Source organism: Penicillium coprophilum (genome assembly GCF_028826855.1).
Source record: "Penicillium coprophilum strain IBT 35676 chromosome Unknown utg000002l_segment0_segment1, whole genome shotgun sequence".
NCBI classification, from domain to species: Eukaryota; Fungi; Ascomycota; class Eurotiomycetes; order Eurotiales; family Aspergillaceae; genus Penicillium; species Penicillium coprophilum.
Window position 1 is genome coordinate 4,128,597 of NW_026622722.1, and position 22,737 is coordinate 4,151,333.

The 22,737-nt window shown below is 48.4% G+C and overlaps 8 protein-coding genes across 8 annotated transcripts; 5 read left to right on the plus strand and 3 right to left on the minus strand.

Annotated features, from left to right (window-relative positions):
* Positions 1-377: 377 nt before the first annotated feature.
* N7500_003601 (HoxN/HupN/NixA family nickel/cobalt transporter) lies at positions 378-2,155 on the plus strand (the record flags this gene model as incomplete). Its single annotated transcript, XM_056674747.1, has 7 exons — positions 378-602; positions 656-666; positions 732-804; positions 859-944; positions 995-1,273; positions 1,338-1,483; positions 1,545-2,155. 7 exons carry the CDS (start codon positions 378-380, stop codon positions 2,153-2,155), a joined length of 1,431 nt encoding a protein of 476 aa, XP_056535272.1.
* Positions 2,156-4,960: 2,805 nt separating this feature from the next.
* Positions 4,961-6,937, plus strand: N7500_003602 (type-X family DNA polymerase; the record flags this gene model as incomplete). The annotated part of the gene is made up of 1 exon (XM_056674748.1): positions 4,961-6,937. The coding sequence occupies one exon, from the start codon at positions 4,961-4,963 to the stop codon at positions 6,935-6,937; it is 1,977 nt and encodes a 658-aa protein (XP_056535273.1).
* Positions 6,938-7,457: 520 nt separating this feature from the next.
* On the minus strand, positions 7,458-11,641 carry N7500_003603 (aminophospholipid-translocating P4-type ATPase DRS2; the record flags this gene model as incomplete). Its single annotated transcript, XM_056674749.1, has 3 exons — positions 7,458-8,306; positions 8,357-8,660; positions 8,715-11,641. The coding sequence occupies 3 exons, from the start codon at positions 11,639-11,641 to the stop codon at positions 7,458-7,460; spliced, it is 4,080 nt and encodes a 1,359-aa protein (XP_056535274.1).
* Positions 11,642-12,395: 754 nt separating this feature from the next.
* Positions 12,396-13,488, minus strand: N7500_003604 (exosome non-catalytic core subunit RRP45; the record flags this gene model as incomplete). The annotated part of the gene is made up of 3 exons (XM_056674750.1): positions 12,396-13,005; positions 13,066-13,185; positions 13,244-13,488. 3 exons carry the CDS (start codon positions 13,486-13,488, stop codon positions 12,396-12,398), a joined length of 975 nt encoding a protein of 324 aa, XP_056535275.1.
* A 176-nt stretch (positions 13,489-13,664) lies between these two features.
* Positions 13,665-14,757, plus strand: N7500_003605 (spliceosome-associated CWC15 family protein; the record flags this gene model as incomplete). Its single annotated transcript, XM_056674751.1, has 8 exons — positions 13,665-13,674; positions 13,733-13,755; positions 13,810-13,886; positions 13,939-14,235; positions 14,290-14,371; positions 14,425-14,595; positions 14,651-14,686; positions 14,740-14,757. The coding sequence occupies 8 exons, from the start codon at positions 13,665-13,667 to the stop codon at positions 14,755-14,757; spliced, it is 714 nt and encodes a 237-aa protein (XP_056535276.1).
* Positions 14,758-16,273: 1,516 nt separating this feature from the next.
* On the plus strand, positions 16,274-17,006 carry N7500_003606 (RNA polymerase II mediator complex head subunit MED22; the record flags this gene model as incomplete). Its single annotated transcript, XM_056674752.1, has 3 exons — positions 16,274-16,412; positions 16,489-16,628; positions 16,749-17,006. Coding segments are annotated over 3 exons (537 nt in total), but the record flags the coding sequence as incomplete, so codon positions are not given.
* Positions 17,007-17,777: 771 nt separating this feature from the next.
* Positions 17,778-18,632, plus strand: N7500_003607 (dihydrofolate reductase; the record flags this gene model as incomplete). Its single annotated transcript, XM_056674753.1, has 1 exon — positions 17,778-18,632. The coding sequence occupies one exon, from the start codon at positions 17,778-17,780 to the stop codon at positions 18,630-18,632; it is 855 nt and encodes a 284-aa protein (XP_056535278.1).
* A 261-nt stretch (positions 18,633-18,893) lies between these two features.
* N7500_003608 (putative voltage-gated chloride channel (ClcA)) lies at positions 18,894-21,736 on the minus strand (the record flags this gene model as incomplete). The annotated part of the gene is made up of 3 exons (XM_056674754.1): positions 18,894-19,052; positions 19,102-19,488; positions 19,544-21,736. 3 exons carry the CDS (start codon positions 21,734-21,736, stop codon positions 18,894-18,896), a joined length of 2,739 nt encoding a protein of 912 aa, XP_056535279.1.
* Between the last annotated feature and the right edge of the window lie 1,001 nt (positions 21,737-22,737).

The following is a 22,737-nucleotide window of genomic DNA, read 5'->3' on the forward strand; positions in this document are numbered from 1 at the left end:
TATTAGCACATGGGAATGCAAGCTGTGAATAATGAAGAACGTTTCCTATCAGCGTCGGAATTCGCCGCTACTCTGCTAGTTATGTAGATCTACTGTTCATAACACGCAGTACTCGGGCTTTCTAGATCATATTGCGGAGCATGCATCTCGAGCACCCCAAGACTCGGGCAACTCTGCGAAATCGTCCATAGAATCATGTATACACATAGGACGTTGGATACAACTGCCTACTATGTAGGCTTGGCAGAGGTAGGCTTGGCGCGGTTATCTAAAAAGTTTAAGCTGCAAGCGTATAGGAACCCCTCCTCGATGTTTTATAAAGGTGTTATAGGGGTCTTGAAAATCTCAAATCCATCTCTCTACACCTAGATAATTTTATGAAAACTATCATGTCGGCATTCAATGAGCCTACCGATACTGATCTAGACTCACGCAGTCTAGACAGCGATCGCAAATGGAGTCTGCAACCTCTGCTTCGCAGTGCTGAGCGCTCACATAGCAAGATGCCCGGCATCAGGAAAATTCCTCTTCGGGCGATTGGAATTATTGCGCTTATTGCCTTTTTGAATATTCTAGTTTGGGTTGCCGCGGCTATTGTGCTGGTATGTTTCCACCGCTTGTGTGACATGGGAATGATTCGCTAATGCTTCTATAGAGTTACCATCCGTGAGTCGTCATTTGAGATTTTATAGACTCAAGCTCATTTGATATACTAATTATGCGAAATACAGTTCGCTGGTTTCTACAGCTGCCCTTGCATATTCTCTTGGATTGAGACATGCATTTGATGCAGATCACATTTCTGTATGTCAAAGTCGGTCTGGAAATAGACCATATAACTAATAATGATGTCTATAGGCTATCGATCTAATGACCAGAAGACTTCTAGCGACGGGACAACAGCCCGTTACTGTAGGCACGTTCTTCTCGCTTGGTCATTCAACGTGAGCACAGTCGTCTCATTCTATATCAAATCATATCTGACCCAGTCTAGTATCGTGATAATCACATCTATTGTCGTCGCAGCTACAGCAGCAGCAGTCTCTGAACGCTTCGACAGCTTCAGCACAGTCGGTGGAATCATTGGTACCTCCGTCAGCGCTGCCTTCTTGATCCTGCTCGGTCTTATGAATGCGTATATCCTGTATAAACTCGTGAAACAGATGCAAAAGGTCTTCAGTCTCCCCGAGGGCCACGAGGATGAAGCGTGGAAGATCGAGGGCGGAGGAATCCTTTTCAAGATCTTGAAGAAAATGTTCAAATTGATTGACCGGTATGTTCCTTGGCCAACCTATTGATGTTTCAAGTGTCTGACCAACGTGTCTGTTCTTGTCTAGTCCATGGAAGATGTATCCCCTTGGAATTCTGTTCGGTCTTGGCTTCGACACCTCGTCCGAGATCGCCCTACTGGGAATCTCATCCATTGAAGCAGCGAAGGGAACATCATTCTGGGTAATTCTCATTCTCCCAGCTCTATTCACAGGTCAGTACCCTGGCTTCTTGGCCCATCACTTCTCCTGGGGCTTTCGACTAACACCTCCTAGCTGGCATGTGTCTCCTCGACACAATCGACGGAGCTCTGATGTTCTCCCTCTACATCCAGCCAGCAGCCAACTTCCTCCCGAAAAAGCCAACAAGCATCTCAGACACCTCATCGACAGCCAGCGATCCAAATGAGCTTCCACAGTCGCGAAACAACCACCGCGACCCTGTCGCATTTCTATACTACTCAATCGTGCTGACTACGCTAACCGTCATCGTGGCGATTGTGATTGGCGTGATCCAACTGCTCAGTCTCATCCTGAACGTCACGGATGCTAAAGGAAAGTTCTGGGACGGTGTCCAGGTTGCTGGTGACTACTATGATGCTATCGGTGGGGGTATCTGTGGTTGCTTTATCGTATTTGGTGGGCTGAGCGTTCTAGTCTACAAGCCATGGCGCAGATGGATGGATCAGCGACATGGGAAGAATCCAATCAACGATGTGGAAAGGTATAGAGATGATGACGTCTCTCCCAATGATGATGTTATTGTGACTGAGACAGCCAGTGCTCAGCACAAGGGTACGGCTACTGAGGTTGGTGGGAAGGGCGCTTCGTCTCACGTTGTTGTCAGGGAGACTGATGAACCGAGACTTGAAGACCACATCGTGTGATTCAAATCCTAGCTCGTGGTTTATATAAACTGATTAAGGTTCTTGAAATGCAAGTCCTGAATACTATCTACCTCTATCTATCGTGCCTCGAGTAGATACCAAAGGTGCATGTACCCAAGTGAGCGTTTTCCAGGATATGAAACTACTGCCTGAAGATCAAGGCTCAGAAGGTTCTGTGGGTTTACCATGGTCCCTTCCCAATTAGGAAAGGGCCACCAACACCAGTATCCTAGGGACATTCCCAATTAGGAAGGGACCATAAGAATCGTCACCTACCCCGATTTCCTCAGATCCTTAAGCCACTGCCAGGGTATAAATACCCCCCCTCTCCCCATTTCTCTTCCTCTTTTCTTTTTTCCTCCTCCACATCTCTTCTTCTTCTGAGTCTTCACTCCCATCTAAGGTTTTAGCCTCCACCATGGACCTCAAATTTTGCCTTTAATCAGGACCTTCCATCATGGTTCCATCATGGTCACCTTCCATTATGACCTTTTATTCTTTCTACTTCTATCATGGACATCCCACCTTGGTCACCTTCCATTATGACCTTTGTCCACCATGACCACATCAACCTTGGTCACCTTCCATCATGGTCACCTTCCACCATGGACCTTCCACCATGAGCTTTGTCTTCCCTGACCACATCAACCTTGGTCACCTTCCATCATGGACCTTCCACCATGACCTTTGTCTTCCCTGACCACACCAGCCTTGGTCACCTTCCATCATGGTCACCTTCCATCATAGACCTTCCACTATGACCTTTGTCTTCCATGACCACACTAGCCTTGGTCACCCTCCACCATGGTCACCTTACAACATCATGATCATCATCAAATTCCTACTTCCAACTTCTAACCATCAAATCAACATCCAATCATCATTGTCAACTTCCAATCATCAAACCAACCTCCAATCATCAAACCAACTTCCAACCATCAAATCAACTTCCAATCATCAAACCAACTTCCAATCATCATTTGTCAACTTCCAATCATCAAACCAACCTCCAATCATCATTTGTCAACTTCCAACCATCATCTGTCAACTTCCAACCGTCCATCACGATCACCTTCCAGTATAACCACTGTTCACTATGACCATATGCACCTCAGTTGTCTGGTACTATAAGAACTTGTTATGGTATCAATCGATTCATTCCAAACGATGAGCTATGTTAACCTGTTTCTAGGAACATTCATGCTATCTGTCTCATCTGATCATGACCACCCAGCAGCCTGAACCGTCTAGTCAACAGTCTTGCAGTGGAAATACCCCGACCCATGGTATGCTTTGACCTTTAAGAGGAGGAAAGAAGAGAGACAGTCTTCGGTCGACAAGAGTCTCCACATAAGTGAGTGTCTCTGAAGGAGATTTCTCGTCTGAAAGAGGTGCAGTGTACCCAATGGAGGAGGAGACTCTGAAGACTGTCTGCTGCGGTGGTAACACGGAGTCAAGCACCCAAGTTCGACAATCCCATTCGACAACCCACATTCGACAATCCTTTTTTGGAACCGCCAGCTGGACACGACAGTGCTTCGATCCTCAGAGGAGAGAAGGAAGGAGCCAACTTCGTCGACAAGAGTCTCCGCACTCTACAAGAGTGTCCTGTAGTGGAGACTCTATTTTATAAGATTGGCTTCTCCTTTTCGCAAATCTGAGGCAAGCATGGACACAATATAGGTCCACCAGCTTTTGAAAAAACTTTGGAAATCCACGACAGTGCTTCGATCCTCAGAGGAGAGAAGGAAGGGGCCAACTTCGTCGACAAGAGTCTCCGCACTCCACAGGAGTGTCCTATAGTGGAGACTCTATTTTATAAGATTGGCTTCTCCTTTTCGCAAATCTGAGGCAAGCATGGACACAATATAGGTCCACCAAATTTTGGAAACACTTTCGGAAATACACCACATTCGGCAACCCGATTCGATCATTCCAAATTCAACGATTCCCATTCGATCAATCACCTTTGACGACTTTCATTCGATTTTCCACTGCAATGACTACAATGACTTCGACGGAATTGGCTAGCTGTCACAAACACGAATCCATTATGGTCCTCTGATCCCTCTTCTTTCACTCAACATGCTCTCTATCCGCTCTCACATCAACCCTGCTCAAGCCTGCAACTAAACAGGCTTATCATCTCAGCCATCGCAGGATGAATTCGCCCACACATCCACTACAGGATCAGCCAGGCCTTTCAGAACTGGGCTTTTTGAACGTGGGGGCTGCTTCCTTTCCTAAGTTTGAGCATTTGTTATCGTTATTGTTCCACGCTTGTGAAGGGTGTGCAAAAAAAAAAAAAAAAAAGATTTAATGCATGTCAAATACCTTCATTGCATTCTTCAATGTTGTTCTCACAGACACTTCATGTAAACCAAACTGAGGAAAATATATGGTCATTTCACAATTTCGTCTTGAAAACTTAATCTTCTAAGTAATTGATCAGCGCTGGAATTTTCAGACCAACTCCTTTAGTCTCCAATTGTTGTAGCCTATTATTTTATTATGGTACTATGTACTGTATACCACATTGTATGGATGACTTTGCGACCTTTTGATAGTGTCAGACTTAAACTTTTATATCTTGAGTTGATGCCTGAGGCGTTTGTGACGTCAATATCTTGAGATCCAACTTCAGATTCATCATGAGAATGTGCCTTTGGAAGATACCATGTTAGGTCTCCATTTACCCATGAAAATGTTTGTCTTTACTATAGAAGAATGATGCTCCTTAAATACTATTTTTCACATATATTATCAAATATACATCTATCCAGAACTAATCTAATTTGAATGACTATGACCGCGACTCCACGCTCCGTGGAAGACAAGACAGAGCATGTTTCCATATTCTCGTCCCAGCCACCCATCTTCATTCTGCCAACACACCTCTCCCTGGAGGATCTGGACGAGGTTGAAGGCCGATTGACAGATTGCGGTGGGAGATTGACCTACGATATCGCCGAAGCTGGCCTGGTTCTGGGAAAAGTCGGGCGCGCGAAGCGTGCCGCACTGGAACTGCGGACGCGTGGTACCTGGACAGAGGAGCTCATACCCACCTCAGCTTCGAAACCAATTGGCACGAAGCCACCTTCCAAGCGCAGGCGCACAAATCACTACGATGGGACCAAAGATGTCCCGGTCGAGATTATCGACCTTAGTACTGAGTCTGAGGGAGAGGGGAGAGCTGCGAATCATAAACTTTCAGAAAAGGTGATTCCAGAGCGAAAGGCAGAGGAAATCCAAAATACAGTCATAGTCTTGAAGCTCGAGTGGATGGACGCCTCTATCAAAGCCGGTCAATGTGTGTCCCAAGACCCATTCGTTGTCTACCGTGGGCGAAAAATCACTCCTCCCCCTCCAGCAAAAGGAGTAGAAAATAAACAAAACCTACTTGCACAAAAATTAAGTCAAATCATCGAGCGTGCGAAACAAGATGCTGGTTTACCAACACCACGAACTCCTCCACCAGACCACATCCACGCACGACGCTCAAAAGAACCCCCGGACGGGTCATCACCGCGCGCCCGGCCAACGCTATATCGACAGACGACTTCCGAACACGAAAAAGAAGAAAACAACGTACCTCCACAACCCGACTGGGTCCGAGACCAGGTCGTTTTCGCATGCCTACGCTCAGCACCCTTACACCCTCCAAACGAAGAGTTCATCTCGCAACTCGTGAAAATCAGACGGATTCGCGAACTCACCCTTGACGAGATTGGGGTGCGTGCATACAGCACCTCCATCGCATCCTTGGCAGCATACCCACATCCCATCCAGCGACCGAGCGAGATCCTCGCTTTACCAGGATGCAACGCCAAGATCGCAGATCTGTTCGCCGAATTCCAGCAGCACGGTGGCTGTAGTCATACCGATGAAGACGGGAAAGTTGCTGCTGCCGACGCGCTGGAGACGGATCCCATGCTCCGGGTCCTGAACTTATTCTACGGGATCTGGGGCGTCGGAGCGAAAACAGCGCGCGAGTTCTACCAGCGTGGCTGGCGAGACCTCGATGATATCGTTGAGCATGGGTGGGCTAAGCTTTCACGCGTTCAACAGATTGGAGTGAAATTTTACGAGGAGTTCCAGAAGGGTGTTCCTCGCGATGAAAGCGAGAGTATTGCGAATACTATTCGTGACCATGCTGGTCGAGTCCGGCCGGAAGATAAGGATGGAATTGAGTGTGTGATTGTTGGCGGGTACAGGCGTGGGAAGGAACTCAGTGGAGATGTTGATATTATATTGACTCATCGTAATGACGCGGTAACTCGGAATCTGATTGTCGATGTTGTCGCGAGTCTTGAGACTGAACGTTATATCACCCACACGCTGTCGTTGCATTTGACTTCTTCGCTGCGCGAGCAGCAGACGTTGCCTTTTCACGGGGATGATACGAGGAAATTCGATACTTTGGATAAGGCACTGGTTGTCTGGCAAGACCCACACTGTGATGCTCAAGCTGTTGGAGGGAATGAGCGGCCAGGGAAAAATCCAAATATCCATCGTCGTGTTGATATCATCATATCGCCCTGGCGTACTGTCGGCTGTGCGATTCTTGGCTGGTCTGGTGATACGACTTTTCAGCGAGATCTACGGCGTCATGCGAAGAAAGCTCGCTCGTTGAAGTTTGATTCGAGTGGTGTTCGAGACCGAGGTACTGGCCGTCAGGTTGATTTGGAACATGGCGGAGAGACCTGGCAGGAGAGGGAGAAACTTGTGATGGAGGGACTAGGAATAGGCTGGAGGCCACCGGAAGAAAGGTGCTCGAGATAGAGCTGGATATATCAAAGCTGGTTGAGGTCTCGGGAGAAAGACACGATGCACTCTGGATGTATATATGGTCTGTCTAAAAGATGACGGATGATGGAGCATATGTACATATATTAGGGATGTGTAGTGTTACACTTATATTAAACACCATCTTAAATATTGTCCGCAAGGGCTTCGTCAAAGATATACACAAGTGCTACCAGACCAGTTACCACTTCAAAATATATTTCATTTATGAATATGGAATAAATTGGAGACAGAAGGTTACTGAATCATGTCATAGTTAAGTTCCGCAAGACAGCTAAGGGGACATCAAGGAAACAAGAGAAAAAGTAATATGTCACAGCCTCCACACCAATCGCATGGCTATGAGGACGACCCAAAGAAAAGAAAAAGAGCATAAGGTACACAAAGATACAAATCTACCAACCTTTGGCATTGATGCATAAGAGTGAAGAAAAACAGCACAACAAACCGCCACTGCAAATGCACAATGCATAACCAACCTACAGCGAATCAATCATCACACCATAGGCCTAGAGCTAGCCATCTCACCATACCGTCCACGACTCTGGGTAGTATCGTAAGCATTGAGAACACGCATCTGGCCGCCATCGTCGGCCTGGGAGAAGGCGTAACCGCGCTGCTTGCGCATGCGCTGGACCTGGCGGACCTTCCGAATGGCTTTTTGGAACTGCTCCATGCGTGGACGGTAGTCCTGGACGTTGTATTTCTGGATTTCCTGGACGTGGTGGTACTGTTGTGGGTAGTACATGCGCTTGGCGTACTTCCAGGCATAATCACGGAGGAGGCATATACACGGTAGAACGATGGCCATCAGGTAGAAGATAAGGGACTTGAAGAGTAAGGGGATGGTGCCGTAATATTCATTCGAGAAGCCCAAAGCCGGTGCGGCGTAGCCATAAGCCGGGAGGAAGATGAGCCACAGGGCCATTGATCCCGGGATGGCAATAAAGGTGTACTTGGTCCAGACATTGGTGATCAGAGCGGCTTTGCCAAGGACAGTGGCCAACACGGCGGTGTAGAGAGCTTCACCCCAAACCCAATGGCCGGCGACTTTGCCGTCTGCCATGGGAAGATCCCAGTAGTAGAGCAACTCAGACACAATGTAGAGGATAAGAGAGTGGAAGAATCCGTTCAGGATCCAGGCCCAAAAGCTGTGCCTCTGGAAGAAGACACCTTTCTGGCCCAGCTGGTACAATTGCGGGTAGCGGTCCAGCAATCGGGCAGAGATGAACTGGTCAAAGATTCCCATTGCGAATGGAGGTAGGACAGTGAAGAGCACGTTGTAAAAGGAGAGCGTCCAAGATTCGTAGATGACCTGTCCAGAGAATGCGTTTTGGAAAGAATACTATGACATGTCAGATACCACTCCAAATAATCCATCAAGATCAAACTTACCCAGAATTGAGTCATGTACAGGGTAATATTCTTATAGTACGAGTATAGAATGACCCGACTGATGCGAGAATAACTCCAGGCTCCATGAACCAAAAGCAACTTTCGAAGGAACCTGAACTGACCGATTGCCACATCAGCAGATCGCGCAGCTTGGAGACCTTCGACACCGCTGATGCCAACTCCGACATGAGCGGCTTGAATCATGGACACATCATTGGCACCGTCGCCGATGGCCAAGAGGAGGGCCTTCTTGTGACGCTTGACAAGCTTGACGACCAAGGCCTTTTGAAGGGGAGAGACGCGACTAACGAACATATTAGAACAAAGATAAAATCTCCCGGAATTTAATGCTACTTACCAGCAAACAACGGCTTTGCAAATGACAGCCAGATCCAAGAACAGCTTCTCCATATCTTTCTCCAGAGCAAAAGTCAACGACCGCCCGTCGATGATTAAAGCCAAGGGCTCGGTGTCCCCAGAGGCAAGTTGGCTCTGAACGGCGTCCATTTTCTTTTGCAGGCTGTCACGGGTGGCGTCTGCCGACTCCTCGTTGATGATGAGAAGCGTCATGTCTTCCGAGATGAGTTTGCAAGACATGCCGATGTTGATTGCAGTCTCCTGTCGGTCACCAGTCAGGACCCAAATCTTGATGCCTGCAGTTTGGAGGGTGTGGATAGTATCCGGAACACCATCCTGCAAACGATCCTCAATAGCCGTGGCGCCCAGAAGATAGAAATCCCTTTCAATCAGCTCGGCCGCTTTGTCCAGTTCATCCGCACGGCTGCCGTCAACGGTAGTAGAAGCCTTGTCATAGACCTGGTACCATTGCTGGAACTCGTTTTCTGGGACTTCCCGCATAGCCAGACACAACGTCCGCAGACCATCCGAGGCATACTCCTCCAGGTGCTGGAGAGTTGCTTCCACGGTAGGGTTATCTGGGTGCAACCGCTCAAGGATGACTGTGTCAGCACCCTTACAGTAGACGCGGACCTTTCCATCAGGACACCGGAAGATAGTGGACATCCTTTTTCTAGTAGAGTTGAACTCGCACACTGCTAGCAATTCATATTCAAGCTCCTGCCCTCCAGCCTCAAAAAGCACCGATCTAGGTCTTCGGTTGGTGAATCGGAAACCCAACGAAGCGGCTCCTTCTACCAAGGCTCCCTCATCCGGCGATGCTGCTTGGTACTTGATCGCATTTGGACCATCGCTATTTCGCTCGGGGATAACAGTATGACAGGTGGCAAGGAGAGTGAGAAATTCGCGAATAGCGTTCTGGCTTGGGTGCGATTGAAGATTCGCTTTGAGTGTTTTGAAGTCGTGAATACCATATCCAGCCCCATCCTCCACGGTTGCACGTCGATCTTCAGGAACGTCATCACCATATTGGATCCCGGCAATGCTAACCTGCTTGAATTCCATCATGTTACAGGTAAGAGTACCTGTTTTATCCGAGAATATGTACTCAATTTGACCAAGCTCCTCGACAAGGGAGGATGTGCGGCAGGTGGCCGGGGTATCGGTTTTATCGTAGTAAATGTCGAGGTCGGAGTTGATGAGAAAAGCCTGGAAGTATTTGACAATTTCAATGGTGACGAAGAGGGAGATCGGAACTAAATTCGAATAGAGCACCCAGTACGTGAAGATATCGTAGAAGAACTGCTTTACCATTTTGACGGACCCATAGTCGAGGTATGCAAGCTGTGAAGCTTTGGTTTTTCGAATAGCAAGATCGCCAACAGAACTAATAACACTCAGAACGACAAGAATGCTGACAAGCATCAAAATCTGCATGTTGACGGTGCGCTCCACAGCTGTTCGCTTGATCGGGGTTGCTGTCGCATTTCGCATCAGTTTTGTCTCGTGGCCACTGAAAACCACAATGCCATGAATCCAGGGAGTGTTGCGCAACGTTGCACCACGAAGTAGAAGCTGATCTGGAGCCAAGGGCAGCTCTTTCTCGCCACCTCCTGCATTCATAGTCAAGGTGGCTTCGTAGGTATACAGACTGCTATTTGGCTGTTCTGAACGAACGCGTCCACTAAGACGGCTCAGATCACTGGGGCTAACCAAATGCGCAGTCTCAGGAATGGCTTGCTTGATTTTGAGATTGGTCTCGCCGTCCAAGTTTGCTGTCTCGATGTAGCATAGACCCTCAGGCTCTGATGACGCTAGCAATACCAAGTCGGCTGGAAAAGGCTGCTCGGACTCAACCCGAACAATATCCCCGACCACAACATCCACCCATTTTGTTTCGTGGAACGAAGATCCCTTAAGAACTTGGGTTTTTGAGTAATTCAGTCCTCTGTCCGACATTCTCCGTTTGTAGTCCTCTACCAATTCCTTGATCGCCGACACAGCCAAGACAATAGCTAACGGAACGATGGTTGTGAATTTATTCGTCGGTGACACATTTGGAATTTGTTGTAGGACCGCGGTAAACAAGAAGAACAGGTTGGCGTATTTCGAGAATTGTTCGAAGAGGAATTTGGGCACGAATGTAAAGACATTGTACTTCGCTGTCGATACATAGTTGCTGACGAACTTGTGAGTGGAATTGGCGGGCGGGTTGTTGAGTTGAATCAGGCGCGGGCCCAGTGTCGAGGGGTCAACCTTGCGTCCAAAGGGATTCAAGTCAGACATACGAAGCTTCTTGCGTTCCTTCGGGCGCGGCGCCGGAGAAGCACTGCTATCGACTGTTGCCCTTCTTGCGCCTGACTCCGTTAATGGAAGATCCATTTCCGAGTACTGCGACGACCCCATGCCAAACATGTATTTCGCTTTTCCCATAAATCCACCCCCGAGTCCGAGGACGCTATTGCGCTCATTTGCCTTGCGGGCGTGATGTGAACTGGCAATTCGGTCTTCGTCCGCATCGAGATCATAGTAACCGGAATGCCCGTCATCAAAGTCGTCTAGCGAATACCGCCGGTAATTGTCTAGTCCAGAGGACTGAGAGTAGGTTCGATCTCGCGTGGCGCTGGAGTAAGGGTCATTTGGTTGGAGACCGGGGTTGACAGGCGGATGCGCCGGTCCAGAAGCAGCATTGTGCTGCGTTGCGCCATGGGGCGCGCGAGATCCGACAAAGTTATCGTAGGAGACGGAAGGGCGCGGTTGTGTTTGGGTGTACGGTTGGTCGGAGTCGTCAATGTCGTAGCGTTCTAATAGGTGTTCATCATTCACGGGAGGGCGTTGACCACTGTTATAGATAGGTTCGGAATCCAGCAGCAGGTCGTCATCGCGGCCAGCGGCTGGATGCGACCCAGGAGGCCTACCGCTGGCCATGATGCCGCGGGGAAGCTGACAGCCTCACTGTTGTAGCGCAGTAGCAATGCCCCTGAGGCATTGATCGCAAGGCCAGGTCGACAGAAAGCGCTCTGCTATATCTGTCGGGAGCAGGGGTAATCGGATAAGAGGTATGTCGAGCAAGTGACAGATTTGACCGGGCCTGTACTGAAAAAATGGGGGAGTCGAGTAAGAATGAGGTCCAAGGGTGGCTTAGCGGGCGAAGGCAGCAATTAAGCTATGTTGATTTGATGCACGGGTAGGCGGTAAAGCACCGCAACAACAATCAAACAGCTCGAATATTCGGAAAAATATTTAATAATTAGTAGCACGGTGATTGTAAAGTTTTACAAGCTTTTTTATTCTTGTACTTTTTCTTTTTTTTTTTGTATACTATCGTCAAAATACGCTTCGATTTATTGACCGCCCCGGGTCTACGATGAATTGAGCTAAGAATAGGGGCTCTTGGCAGCCGGAAATATACTAACCGCTTTGTTTGTATGGAGTACACGTACGTACTCTAGTCCCACTTCAGAGATACAATATACACATGTTCGAGGGAAAAAAAGGCAGTAAGCAATATTTGAACGAGTTCCATCAAGTTTTAGGTACATTATTTACATGTAAAACATAGGAAAAATGGTTAAGTTCATTCATCTACTAGCGCCCATATGTGGCTGCCAAGTATCATTGATGTAAACGCCATGCGAAACTCCAGTCCCCCGATCGTCAAAGTAATGGTAGTACATGCTGTTCATTCGATTTGAACCAACCGGTCATTTTCTGCCCGAGACTCATCGGCCATGCCAATCTTCGCCCGCTTGGCCAGGTCAGCCTGGAGGACCTTGTCAACAGCAGCATTGATCTCTTTGACCTTGTCCCATGCCACATTTGTCTTGTTCACAATTGCCATGGCGTCTGCTGGTGCACCTGCGTACTTTGAGAGGTAACAGACATCGCCTGCACTGTTAATGCCAATGACAAGATCTCCCTCGGCAGCCTGCTCCTCCTTGAGGGTGGCGTCGACAATGACATGCTTGCTGTCATTGAAAGTGTGGAATGTGACTGAGAGAGGCTTGTGTGTGATATTAAGTGGGACAGGCACACGCTGTTCCACGCCGTAGACTATGACACGCCCGTCTCTCACCACAGCATCCGGCCGGCGGAAGTGTTGCAGTCCAGCCATGATAGCAATGCATGCTGCGTCAGTGATATTTCCGTCGTAGTCGATAATGTGGACATCTGCCCGAATGGACCAGCAGCTCACACCCTTAAGAATACACAGAGATTCGGTATCGAGGGCATTGGAATGGCGGATAATACGGTCAAGGGTGTTGGTGGCATATGCCTCGATGTCATTAGTTCTGCGAGAGGTAATTGTGAGCATGAATCAATGGATAACAGAAGTCGTGGGTAGTACATACCGTCCATTTTCCCAAGCTGGTGAACCCATTGCACTCAGCTCCAGGTTGATGTTGAAGAGTCCATCGAAGGGTCGGTCTTCACGCGGTTTAGTAACCTCAGCGGAGATGCGAACAATAATGCTAGCAAATCAGTTAGTGATTGTTGATTGTGGTAGACAAAAAAATATGTAGAACTCACTTTGTCTTCCCAAGCTGCAGCTTCACATGTCCATATTCTTCACCAAAGGAGATATTGAGAGGACGATAGTCGTCAGGTTGACGACCATCAAGACGCACATTTTCACGGAGCGCCTCGAGAATAAAGTCGCGCTCTGCGATTGAGAGTTGCGCTTCTTTCGACATCGTTGAGGGAGGTATAGCAGCCCCGGCGCGGGGATCAGAGATGCTTTCTTTTTTGGGCCATTTTGCCCGCGCAGGCCGCATTGTAGCGGCTCGGATGAATGTTGTTCCTTGGATTGCGCCAATGATAGCGGGGAGCGAAAAGGGCGGTGAGGATAAATGTGAGGAGAAGATTGTTGCCTGAGGCGACTACGTAATCGAAAGCTGGACGCCGCAACGTCCTAGGACAACCAACTTCCACTCAGCAGCCACACAACAAAATGACGACAGGTACGCCATTAGATACAAAAATTGTGAACTTCAATAGTTATAGCTAACTTTACTTCAGCCCACAGACCTACCTTTGACCCGGTTCGGCAACCTTTTTCAACACGACTCTTCATGGACACTAACTAATTCCAACAGGCGCAAGGCAAAGAAGCCCTCCGAGGCCCGGCCTACCACCAGAGACTTCTCCCTGCGCATAAACACCTGAAAGTTCGGTGTGTAGAACCCTCCTCGGCTAGACCGCACCGATCACTGACATTATCATAGCCAACCTGGACAAGGCGGTGCCGCCGACGCCGATCCATCGCCCCGTGACCTTCGCGCAGAGCTTCTCAAGGCAGAGGCAGCACACTTTGCCAAGAAAAATGGCGTGCCCGCCGAACAGCCAGCTATTGCTGAATCCTCAGCCCCCAAGCGACAAATTGAAGCGGCGCCCCAAGATGGAAGCGAAGGTGATAATCAGGAAGAGGACCCAGAGGCCAAACGACGACGCATATTGGAGGAGACGCGCGACATAGATGCCGATTCAGATGAGTCAGAAGAAGACAGCAGTGACGAGGATAGGTGAGTTTGAATCCGCCATCTTTTGCTCGGGACGAATAAATTGACAAACCGCAGCGACGAGGAAGATGAAGCAGCCGAATTGATGCGGGAACTTGAAAAGATCAAAAAAGAGCGATTGGCACAAAAGGAGAAAGAGGTATGTTGCTTTCTGATGCCCTGAATTCGATGCTGGTGGCTAATCCATTACAGGAGCGTGAACGAGCAGCCGAAGAAGAAGAGAAGCGAGAGGTTGACATTGCGCGCGGAAATCCTCTACTCAACTCCCAGGATTTCAGCATGAAACGGCGCTGGGATGACGATGTTGTTTTCAAGAACCAGGCTCGGGGAACAGAGAACCGAGACGGCAAGGAATTTGTCAACGTATGCTTATCTTTCTTTTGGCTTGTCTTTATGACGTTAACTAATTTGTCTTCAGGACCTTCTTCGTTCTGATTTCCACAAGCGTTTCATGGTATGTACTTGCATTCGCTATCATACGCCTACATTCACTAACCAAACTTACAGGGAAAATACGTGCGATAGAGTCTCCCGTGATAGTTGGGTATCCAAAGACCAGTTCAAGAGATATCTCAGCTCAGCGAATGGATATGTATTATTCTATGTTTTTAATGGCGTTCTTGAGAAACATCATACCTGTCAAAGTGATTTTACCCTAAAGCAATCCCCTAGCAAATCTCCACATAAGTCATATAGGAAGAATTCGATTTGCATATTTAGCCTAGATCCACTAGAATCCTATTCTTTGAGCTATAGCACTAACAAGGGGAAAATACAAAAAGAAAAAAGACTCGGAACAAGACATCTGCATAGACTTCGATAGTCACGACAAGCGTGCATAAAAGTCCAACGATTGTTGTTGCTCTCGGTGTCTACTGCCTAGTGAAGAGTATTCCGAGGGAACTTGATTCAAAGTTCCTTTCATGATTCCTCTTGCGTTTTTATATCGTTGGAAGAGACTGCAACAACCTTTGACATCCTTATTGCTACAACAATTATTTGTCTGTACTTATTTTTAGTGATGAACCTTTTAACGAGTTAGCAATAGGTATCGCAACGTCCTTGAATCAAAGCAACATCCCTTTTTGACCACAAAAAGGATTTGAAGCTTATACAGACATATACAACCGTAAATACGGCCCAGTGACGAAACCCTAGAACCTTTAGAATTGGCAGGCCTACAAAAATGCAATCTCTCTTTTACATACCCGAACTAGTCGATTTTGCACATGATCCTAGAGATAAAGGCATAACCTGGGTAACTTTGGAAATACCGTTGACCATGCATTTTACCACTACTGATCAAATACTGTTTGGAGTTGGCAATTCGCGAGATCCAGAACTACCGTGCTATGGTTCATCGAGAGCCACAGCATTACTCAAGAAAAGACTGTACTTCGTTTGGAGTTAGCTAAAGATTCAAAGGAGGAGGATAACCAAAAAGACGCGGCTCATATACTTATGGCTGATGCTGTGTTGACCGCGAGACACTGGCTGGAGAAAGGTTGTGCTGGTAGGGCTGTTCTTGACCGAGCAGATCTTTCATGACCGAACTTTTGAGCAGCGTTTTCGGAGGAGTGCTGAGGACTAATTGAATCGTTGGCTGTACATACAAAGCTCGGTTCTTCATTGTTAGCAAGTCTACTCCGTATAATCTACTCCGTATAATATTATTCCTATCACTGTAGCTATCACAAGAAATAAGATGAAAAAAGAAAGATATCGGAGTATTATTTGACGTACAATATCCTATATGTCATACTTGAGCTCGATCGATCGGCTTATTCCATGTCCATTCGGTAAGAAAAGTAACTACATAGGCGGCCGACCACTGTCGTAGACCAAAGTACCCGGCCCAAAACCACGTCGTATTGCCTTTTCAAAATATACATAGCCTGATGCATATATTTGAGCTAGATGCAGATTTGTAACTAGATTGGTCTGATCAATCATACTGAGTGAAACAGACGTGAGAAAAAAATGGATGGTGCATAGTGAGGTTGATGGTAGTTCAAGGGGCCTCGGTGCTTGATAGGCGCAGGTTCTTATCGTTATCGTTAATCAACATGCGGTGGATTCCCCTTCGGATTATCCCACTTCGGATTTATCCTCACCTTCATTCGAAGAGAATAACAACATTTCAACCATGGATTCGCGTCCAACTGCCAAGGAGCTGTTTGGTACGTACTAAATCGAAGCTGCCGCAGCTACATCCTGAGTCTCCCATGCTTTTCCGCTAACTGTGTCTCGTGATAGACCGCCTCGAGTATGATGTCTCGCAGCTGCTGCAGCGGTTTGAGAATATCGTCGCTATTGCCGCCAAAAAGTTCGATGGAAGCAGTTACGTTGATGCCGCTACGGAGGCCTTCCAAATCGATGTCGAATCTACTGCCCTGGTATGTTGATATGCGTGTCCCACTCAAGTGTTACCCAGCTAGCTGTCCCATTCCTCAGATCAATGCAATTGAGCTTCCAACTTCACATCAAAGACCTAAACTAAAATTTCGCTATCTTAGATCCGTGCCGCAGAGGACCTGCTCGCCTTGTCCCGTCTCATGAAGGAGCTTTGGCTCTTCGGCCCGCTCGATACCCTCGGCGAAGACGAACGCGATGTCCAGCGTCGTGAGAAGCTTGAGGAGGATGTCAAGGCCATACAGGAGGCTCTTGAAGGAGGACTGTTGATGCCATCTTTTTTGGATCTGCCAGGGAAGTCTGAGAAGCCCAATGCCCAGGACTCTGAACAGGCCGAGAAGCTTGAGAAGACCGAGAAGTAATGGTGATTTACCAAGACTCTGCTTTGAAGTATTTCTTGTTGGCCATTGAAGCTGTTTCGCATGTGATACCCACTTGTCTCTTTACGTCTGGCGTTCGACCGGTGTTACGGCGCATTCAGTTTGTTGTCGATATTTAATTAAGAACTCAATTCTTTGCCACTACTTTGCGGTGCGCTCACTAAGTTAGACTAGAGCAATAACTTGTATCCTTGTTATCAACGTTCATCGACTGGAAAAGTGCAACCAAAAAGGGAACGACGGCTGCATGATTCGCCTCCGAAGAGAATTGATTTCTGGTCAACTCGCCTTAAACGTTTCAGCCAAACCACCTTTGTTGAAGAACTGGCTACGAAAGGACTATATGAGCGAGTTCCAAATGAATGCTGCGTTCACAGTAAATGCCAAGGGCAACGAGAGGTAGTGGGACTAGGTAGAATTGCGGTTTAGAGTCTGAAACATATTGGGAGGTAAAGACGATGTGTGAACTGAAAGGCCAGGCTCCGAAATCCAGACAAGGAGCTCTGCAATGGCAAACGATGTCGTAACCTTGACAATCCGCAAAGAATATGACCATGTCAAGTTCACCTACAGCTCCTTATAGAAACGGAGACGGATAGCGGGGAGTAACGATAAGCAGCCCAATTCCGATAACGATTTCTCCCCTCGCGACGCGATCCTCTCCACTATTGACCATTCTCCAACCCAAACCTCATTGTCTCCGAATACAAGATTTTGACCTCGAATCGCAAACCGCAATCACCTTGTATCAAAATGCCACGTCACAACCCACACCCTCTTCCCTCACTCACCCTAATCGTGGCAACAACCCCAATCCGCACCGCGTCCTCAACCACAAAAGACGAAATCACGCGTCTAGGCATCGGCCTAAACGGCACACTCCCATGGCCACGCATAAAGACAGACATGTCATTCTTCGCTCGCGTGACATCTCGTCCACCAAGCCCCGGCACAACAAACGCGATAATAATGGGCCGCAAGACATATGACTCAGTGCCCGCCTCGCTGCGCCCTCTCGCAAAGCGAATTAACGTCGTGATCACGCGCGACACGTCCGGCTCTGTTCGTGAAAGTGTAAATGCGGAGCTGGGGAAGATGAAGGGAAAGATTGCTGCCAAGGCTGCTGAAGCGCAGGCTCAGACACAGGCACAGACAACGAGTGCGGAAAAGGAGGCGTTTAACCCGCCCACGGAAGCTGTTCCGGCTCCACCAGCGGTGCCGATGACTGATGCGATCGTTACGCCGAGTCTGGGCGCGGCGTTGGAGCAGTTGGACTCTGTGTATGGGACGCAGGGGACGCTTGGGAAGATTTTTGTTATTGGTGGAGCGGAAATCTATAATGCTACGTTGAAGATGAATGGTGAAGAGCTGCGGGGTCGGCCTGTTAGGGTTGTCATGACGAATGTTGTTCGGAAGGGGGCTGCTGATGCGCCTGCTTCGTTTGAGTGTGATACGTTTTTCCCATTGGATGGGCTTCATGAGGGGAATGGGTGGCGGGCTGCTAGCTCCGAGGAGGTATCTGAGTGGGTTGGAGAGGAGGTTGATGGGGAGTGGAAGGGGGATGGGGATGTTGAGGTTCAGATGGTTGGATTTGAAAAATTGACTTGAACATGCGTAGAATTATGGTCCTCTCTGTGGATGATTGACTGGTCAAATATGTTCACCGATTCGTACTTGGTATGTCTGTCCAAACAAAAGATGTACAACAAGATTATGCATAATGCCAATGTTGGCTGAGCGAGCCCACGGAATAGATAGACAAAAAATGAGAGTATATGCAAGGATATGCGAACAATCGAATGAGAATGCCTTAATAACGCCGGAAAATGCAAATGGAAAATACTGCAATGGTCGATCAATATGCATGGCCTATTCGCTGTTGTCCTTCATGAATTTCACGAATGCTTTCTTGTGGACCAGGCCGGAATACTTCCCGTCTTGAGTAACACAGAGGTAACGAAGACCCAACTTGGCGAAACATTGATAGACCAAATCTATAGGGGAATGGACATCAAGAGCGATGGGAGCCTGTCGAACACATTAGTATGGGCCAGATGGACAGGTTGACGAGACTTACAGGGTCAATATATTGACTGAAATTTACCTGGTAGGCATCCTCGTTTTCGCTGTCATAGACGGCGATGGAAGAATCCATAGTCATCAGGCATATCGTATTCTCTTCATCATCGCCCAGCGTATCCAGGGCGTACTCGAGATCCGGTGCTGGGATCAGACCCGCTAGGACACCCTCACGTAGAATGGGAAGTCCGCTGTCCAATTCGCCTGCCATGAGCAGGTGTTCGAGTTTCAAGCGAAGGTCCGTGGCTGCGACGAATGGCGATCCAGAGATGTCGATGATGCGATTCTTTCGCACTGGTCGGACTATATCCCCCAGCTCGGCGTCGGTGGTCGGTTGGAGTTTGCTATCAAGGAAGGGATAGGAGTTCATATCGGTCAAGAGGTCCTGGTATCGATTAGTATAACGTCAGGGTGGCATTACTAGGCGGGGCAAGACTCACATAAATGCTGCGAGGTTCGATGGCATCCGCAGTCCACTTGGCGCAGAGCACAGACAGGGAAAATGGAAGCACATGGTTGAGACTTCCTGTCAATTCGAACAGAATCACAGCTAAAGTGACCGACAGTCGTGTCACGCCGCACATGGTCGCTCCAGCGGCAATCAGAGCGTAGACCCCTGGAGTTACGCACGACTCAATCCCAGCAACGGCAGGGCAAGAGTCGAACAAGAAAAAGGTGGGATGTCTAAGAGCCCAGTACTGGATCAGATGTCCAACAATCCGCCCCATCAAGCCTCCAACAACCATGGATGGCACATAGATGCCCGCAGGCACTTTGATACCAAACGTAATTATGGTCAAGAAACTCTTGATAACAAAAGCCACCATAAGGTACTGAACGACTTCAAGAATACCATCTGTGCGGGGACATAGCCCCGTACTCTCCACATCTGATTCACAAGGAGAAGCTAATTCGAACAGAAGTTCAGTGACAGGAAGTTTGGTGTATCGATTCCAGAAGCTAACAATGCCTGTGAGTAGCGCAACGAGGAAGACTTCAAGCATTGGCCAACGCTTAATAGCCGGAATGCGACGGAATGATCGTGCCCACAAGCTCGAGGCTTTGATGAAGAGCGCACCAGCGGCGCCACCCATAACACCGAGCAGGATGAAAATGAAAATCTCGAAGATCTGCCAGTCTGAAAGATACCTGACCTCGAACAGGACGATCTTACCTGTCCCATAGGGATTTAGGAACTTGAGAGACAGCGTAGCTGCAATGCAACAAAAGAATGTCCGGAAAAGGGTCTTGGGTGGGAAATAATAGCTGACTTCTTCCAAGCTGAAGAGAACACCGCCAATAGGAGCACCAAAGGCAACAGCAACACCACTGGCGGCACTGGCGCTCAAAACCTCTCGTCGCTTTCCATCGTTTTCGTTATACTTGGCAAACAGACGACAGCAGATATTGCCCACGCAGGTGGCAATATGAACGTATGGGCCTTCTTTGCCCAGGCTCAGACCAGACGAAACACTGAAGATCAAGCCAATGGTTTTGATGATCAGCGTTTTCAGTCCCATATACCCGTGAAGGACAAAGCCGCTATTAATAACCTTAACTTCTGCCACTCCACTGCCAGCAGCAGAGTAGTAGATCATAGCTGGACGGGATGGAAGATTAGGCAGAGTTCCATGCGGTGGACTCATTCCTGACTCCGAAAGAGGAGAATCCGAGATACCGGGTCCATTTCCAGATCTTGTCCCACGGGAGTCGGCGCCCAAGTTTTCATCAAGCGTGGAAAGAGAAATGGACGAAGGAACGACAGTTTTTGTGAGCATTGTCAAAGCGCACGATATGAGAGCCAACGTCACAACCCAAAAGACAAACATGACGAAGTCAACCCACTGGCGTTGTGTACCTGAGGGCGAGAAAATCTCAGACCACGGCTGCCATGCATCACAAATACCCAGCCCTTTACAGCAGGTCCGCCGATTACGAAAAACCTGGGTCGTGCAGAAGCCTTCCTTCAGATCGAAAACCGACCCTTCGGTGACATCAACGAAGTAAGCAATGGCGGCGGTGATGCACCCAATGAGCGCAACTAATATCCATCCTTGTGCACCGTCGAAGGCCGCCAACAACCGGCCTCGCACATCTTTCCGCTGGCGGAGTAAGCGAAGTCGTGCGCCGTCGGCGATACTATCATGCACCCAATCTGTGGAAGTAAATTGATCGTACCAAGTCCGCTCATCCAAAAATGAGGAGGCAGTAAGATTGTCCTTTGTGGACGGAGGAAGGCTAGCGGGTCTGCTATCACCATCTATACTCCCTCGTCGACTGAGTCGTCTGCCCATGGAATTGGTACGACTATGATTTCGGGTTCGCCGTAGACTGCCGGCCGCCAGAAGGTGTCGAAACGAGTCCGCCCCGTTACCCGACACCCCGGAAGTGCTGGTGTATGACCGCCGAGGAGCTCGTCGTCGAAATTCTTGAGCGGGACCGAGGAGGCTCGTTGTTTCTGTAATCTCCAAGGGCGCATCGAGGGACTGGTATTCGGTGTGTGTTTCGGAGAGGTAGCTTTGAGATCGTCGGTATGTAGTCGGTGAGGGGGGAGCTGTATGGGCAGTGCGTGTGTGCTCGGTGTCCTCCTGCTCGCGCAAGGGAGCAGTTGACTTTGGAAGAGACCGAGGCATGTCGCCTGGAACAACTTTTGCTTCAATTATATGTAGTGGAGCTGGCAGGGGTCAGTTTTGGCAGCACTTGGAGATATGCCGAAGCTGATCCACATTGTAAACACGGGGTGAAACAGAACTCACACGACCAAAGAGACCAAGGAATTTGACTGAGGTAGCATATCGCTTCCCAAGCTCAGTTCTCAAGATATCAACAAAAGCTGCACGAAGAATACAGAAAGATAACGGTGTGAACAGAGGGTCCGAGTTCTAAGATGAGGTGACCCCATCGATGATCGACTTCAACGGCGGGGACGCGTCAGGCGGAAGTCCAATGCTGAGCTGACCCACCAGCCACTAGAGTCATTTTGTCTATCTTTTTAATCTATTTTGAATGCTCAATGCTCAGGGTGACTCGATGGTTGTTTACAGTGCTACATTCCTATGATCATCTCCACGTTTTCCGATCAACCTGATTTACTGCACAATCTCTTTATCATGGAGGCATAAGTAAACCTGTATACCCCGTGTTCGTGACTCCCATCTGGACTTGACGAAAAGCGTGAGCACTGAAGAATGTGTTACTCTGGAAGTATCTCCTGGGGTTACTTGGGTTAACAAGTGGAAACATTCTCGATATCTCCACATTGGGAGGGTGCATCCCGGCTGAAGGGATCCCTGTGACAGATGCCCAATCCAATCATCATCTGACGCTGATCTCTTGGCATGCTTTCTGAACTATACGCCACCGTGTGAGGGTCCGGGTGTGTGACTCGAGTAATTTGTCATGTCCGAGCAAGCAGTGTTGGCCTCTTTCGGATGTCTGACATCACTGAGATATAAATATCAGCTCTAGCACGCGGGTGATTTGGGGCTCTTTCTGTTAGACTCCGTATGTCCATCCTTTACGGCTAGAGATCACCGGTACGTTCCGAGTTCACGACTAGTTCCAGCTTCACGTGTATCAAGTTGACGGGGAACCAGATATCGCTACTCTATCCTTGGGGAAGAATACTCGAGGT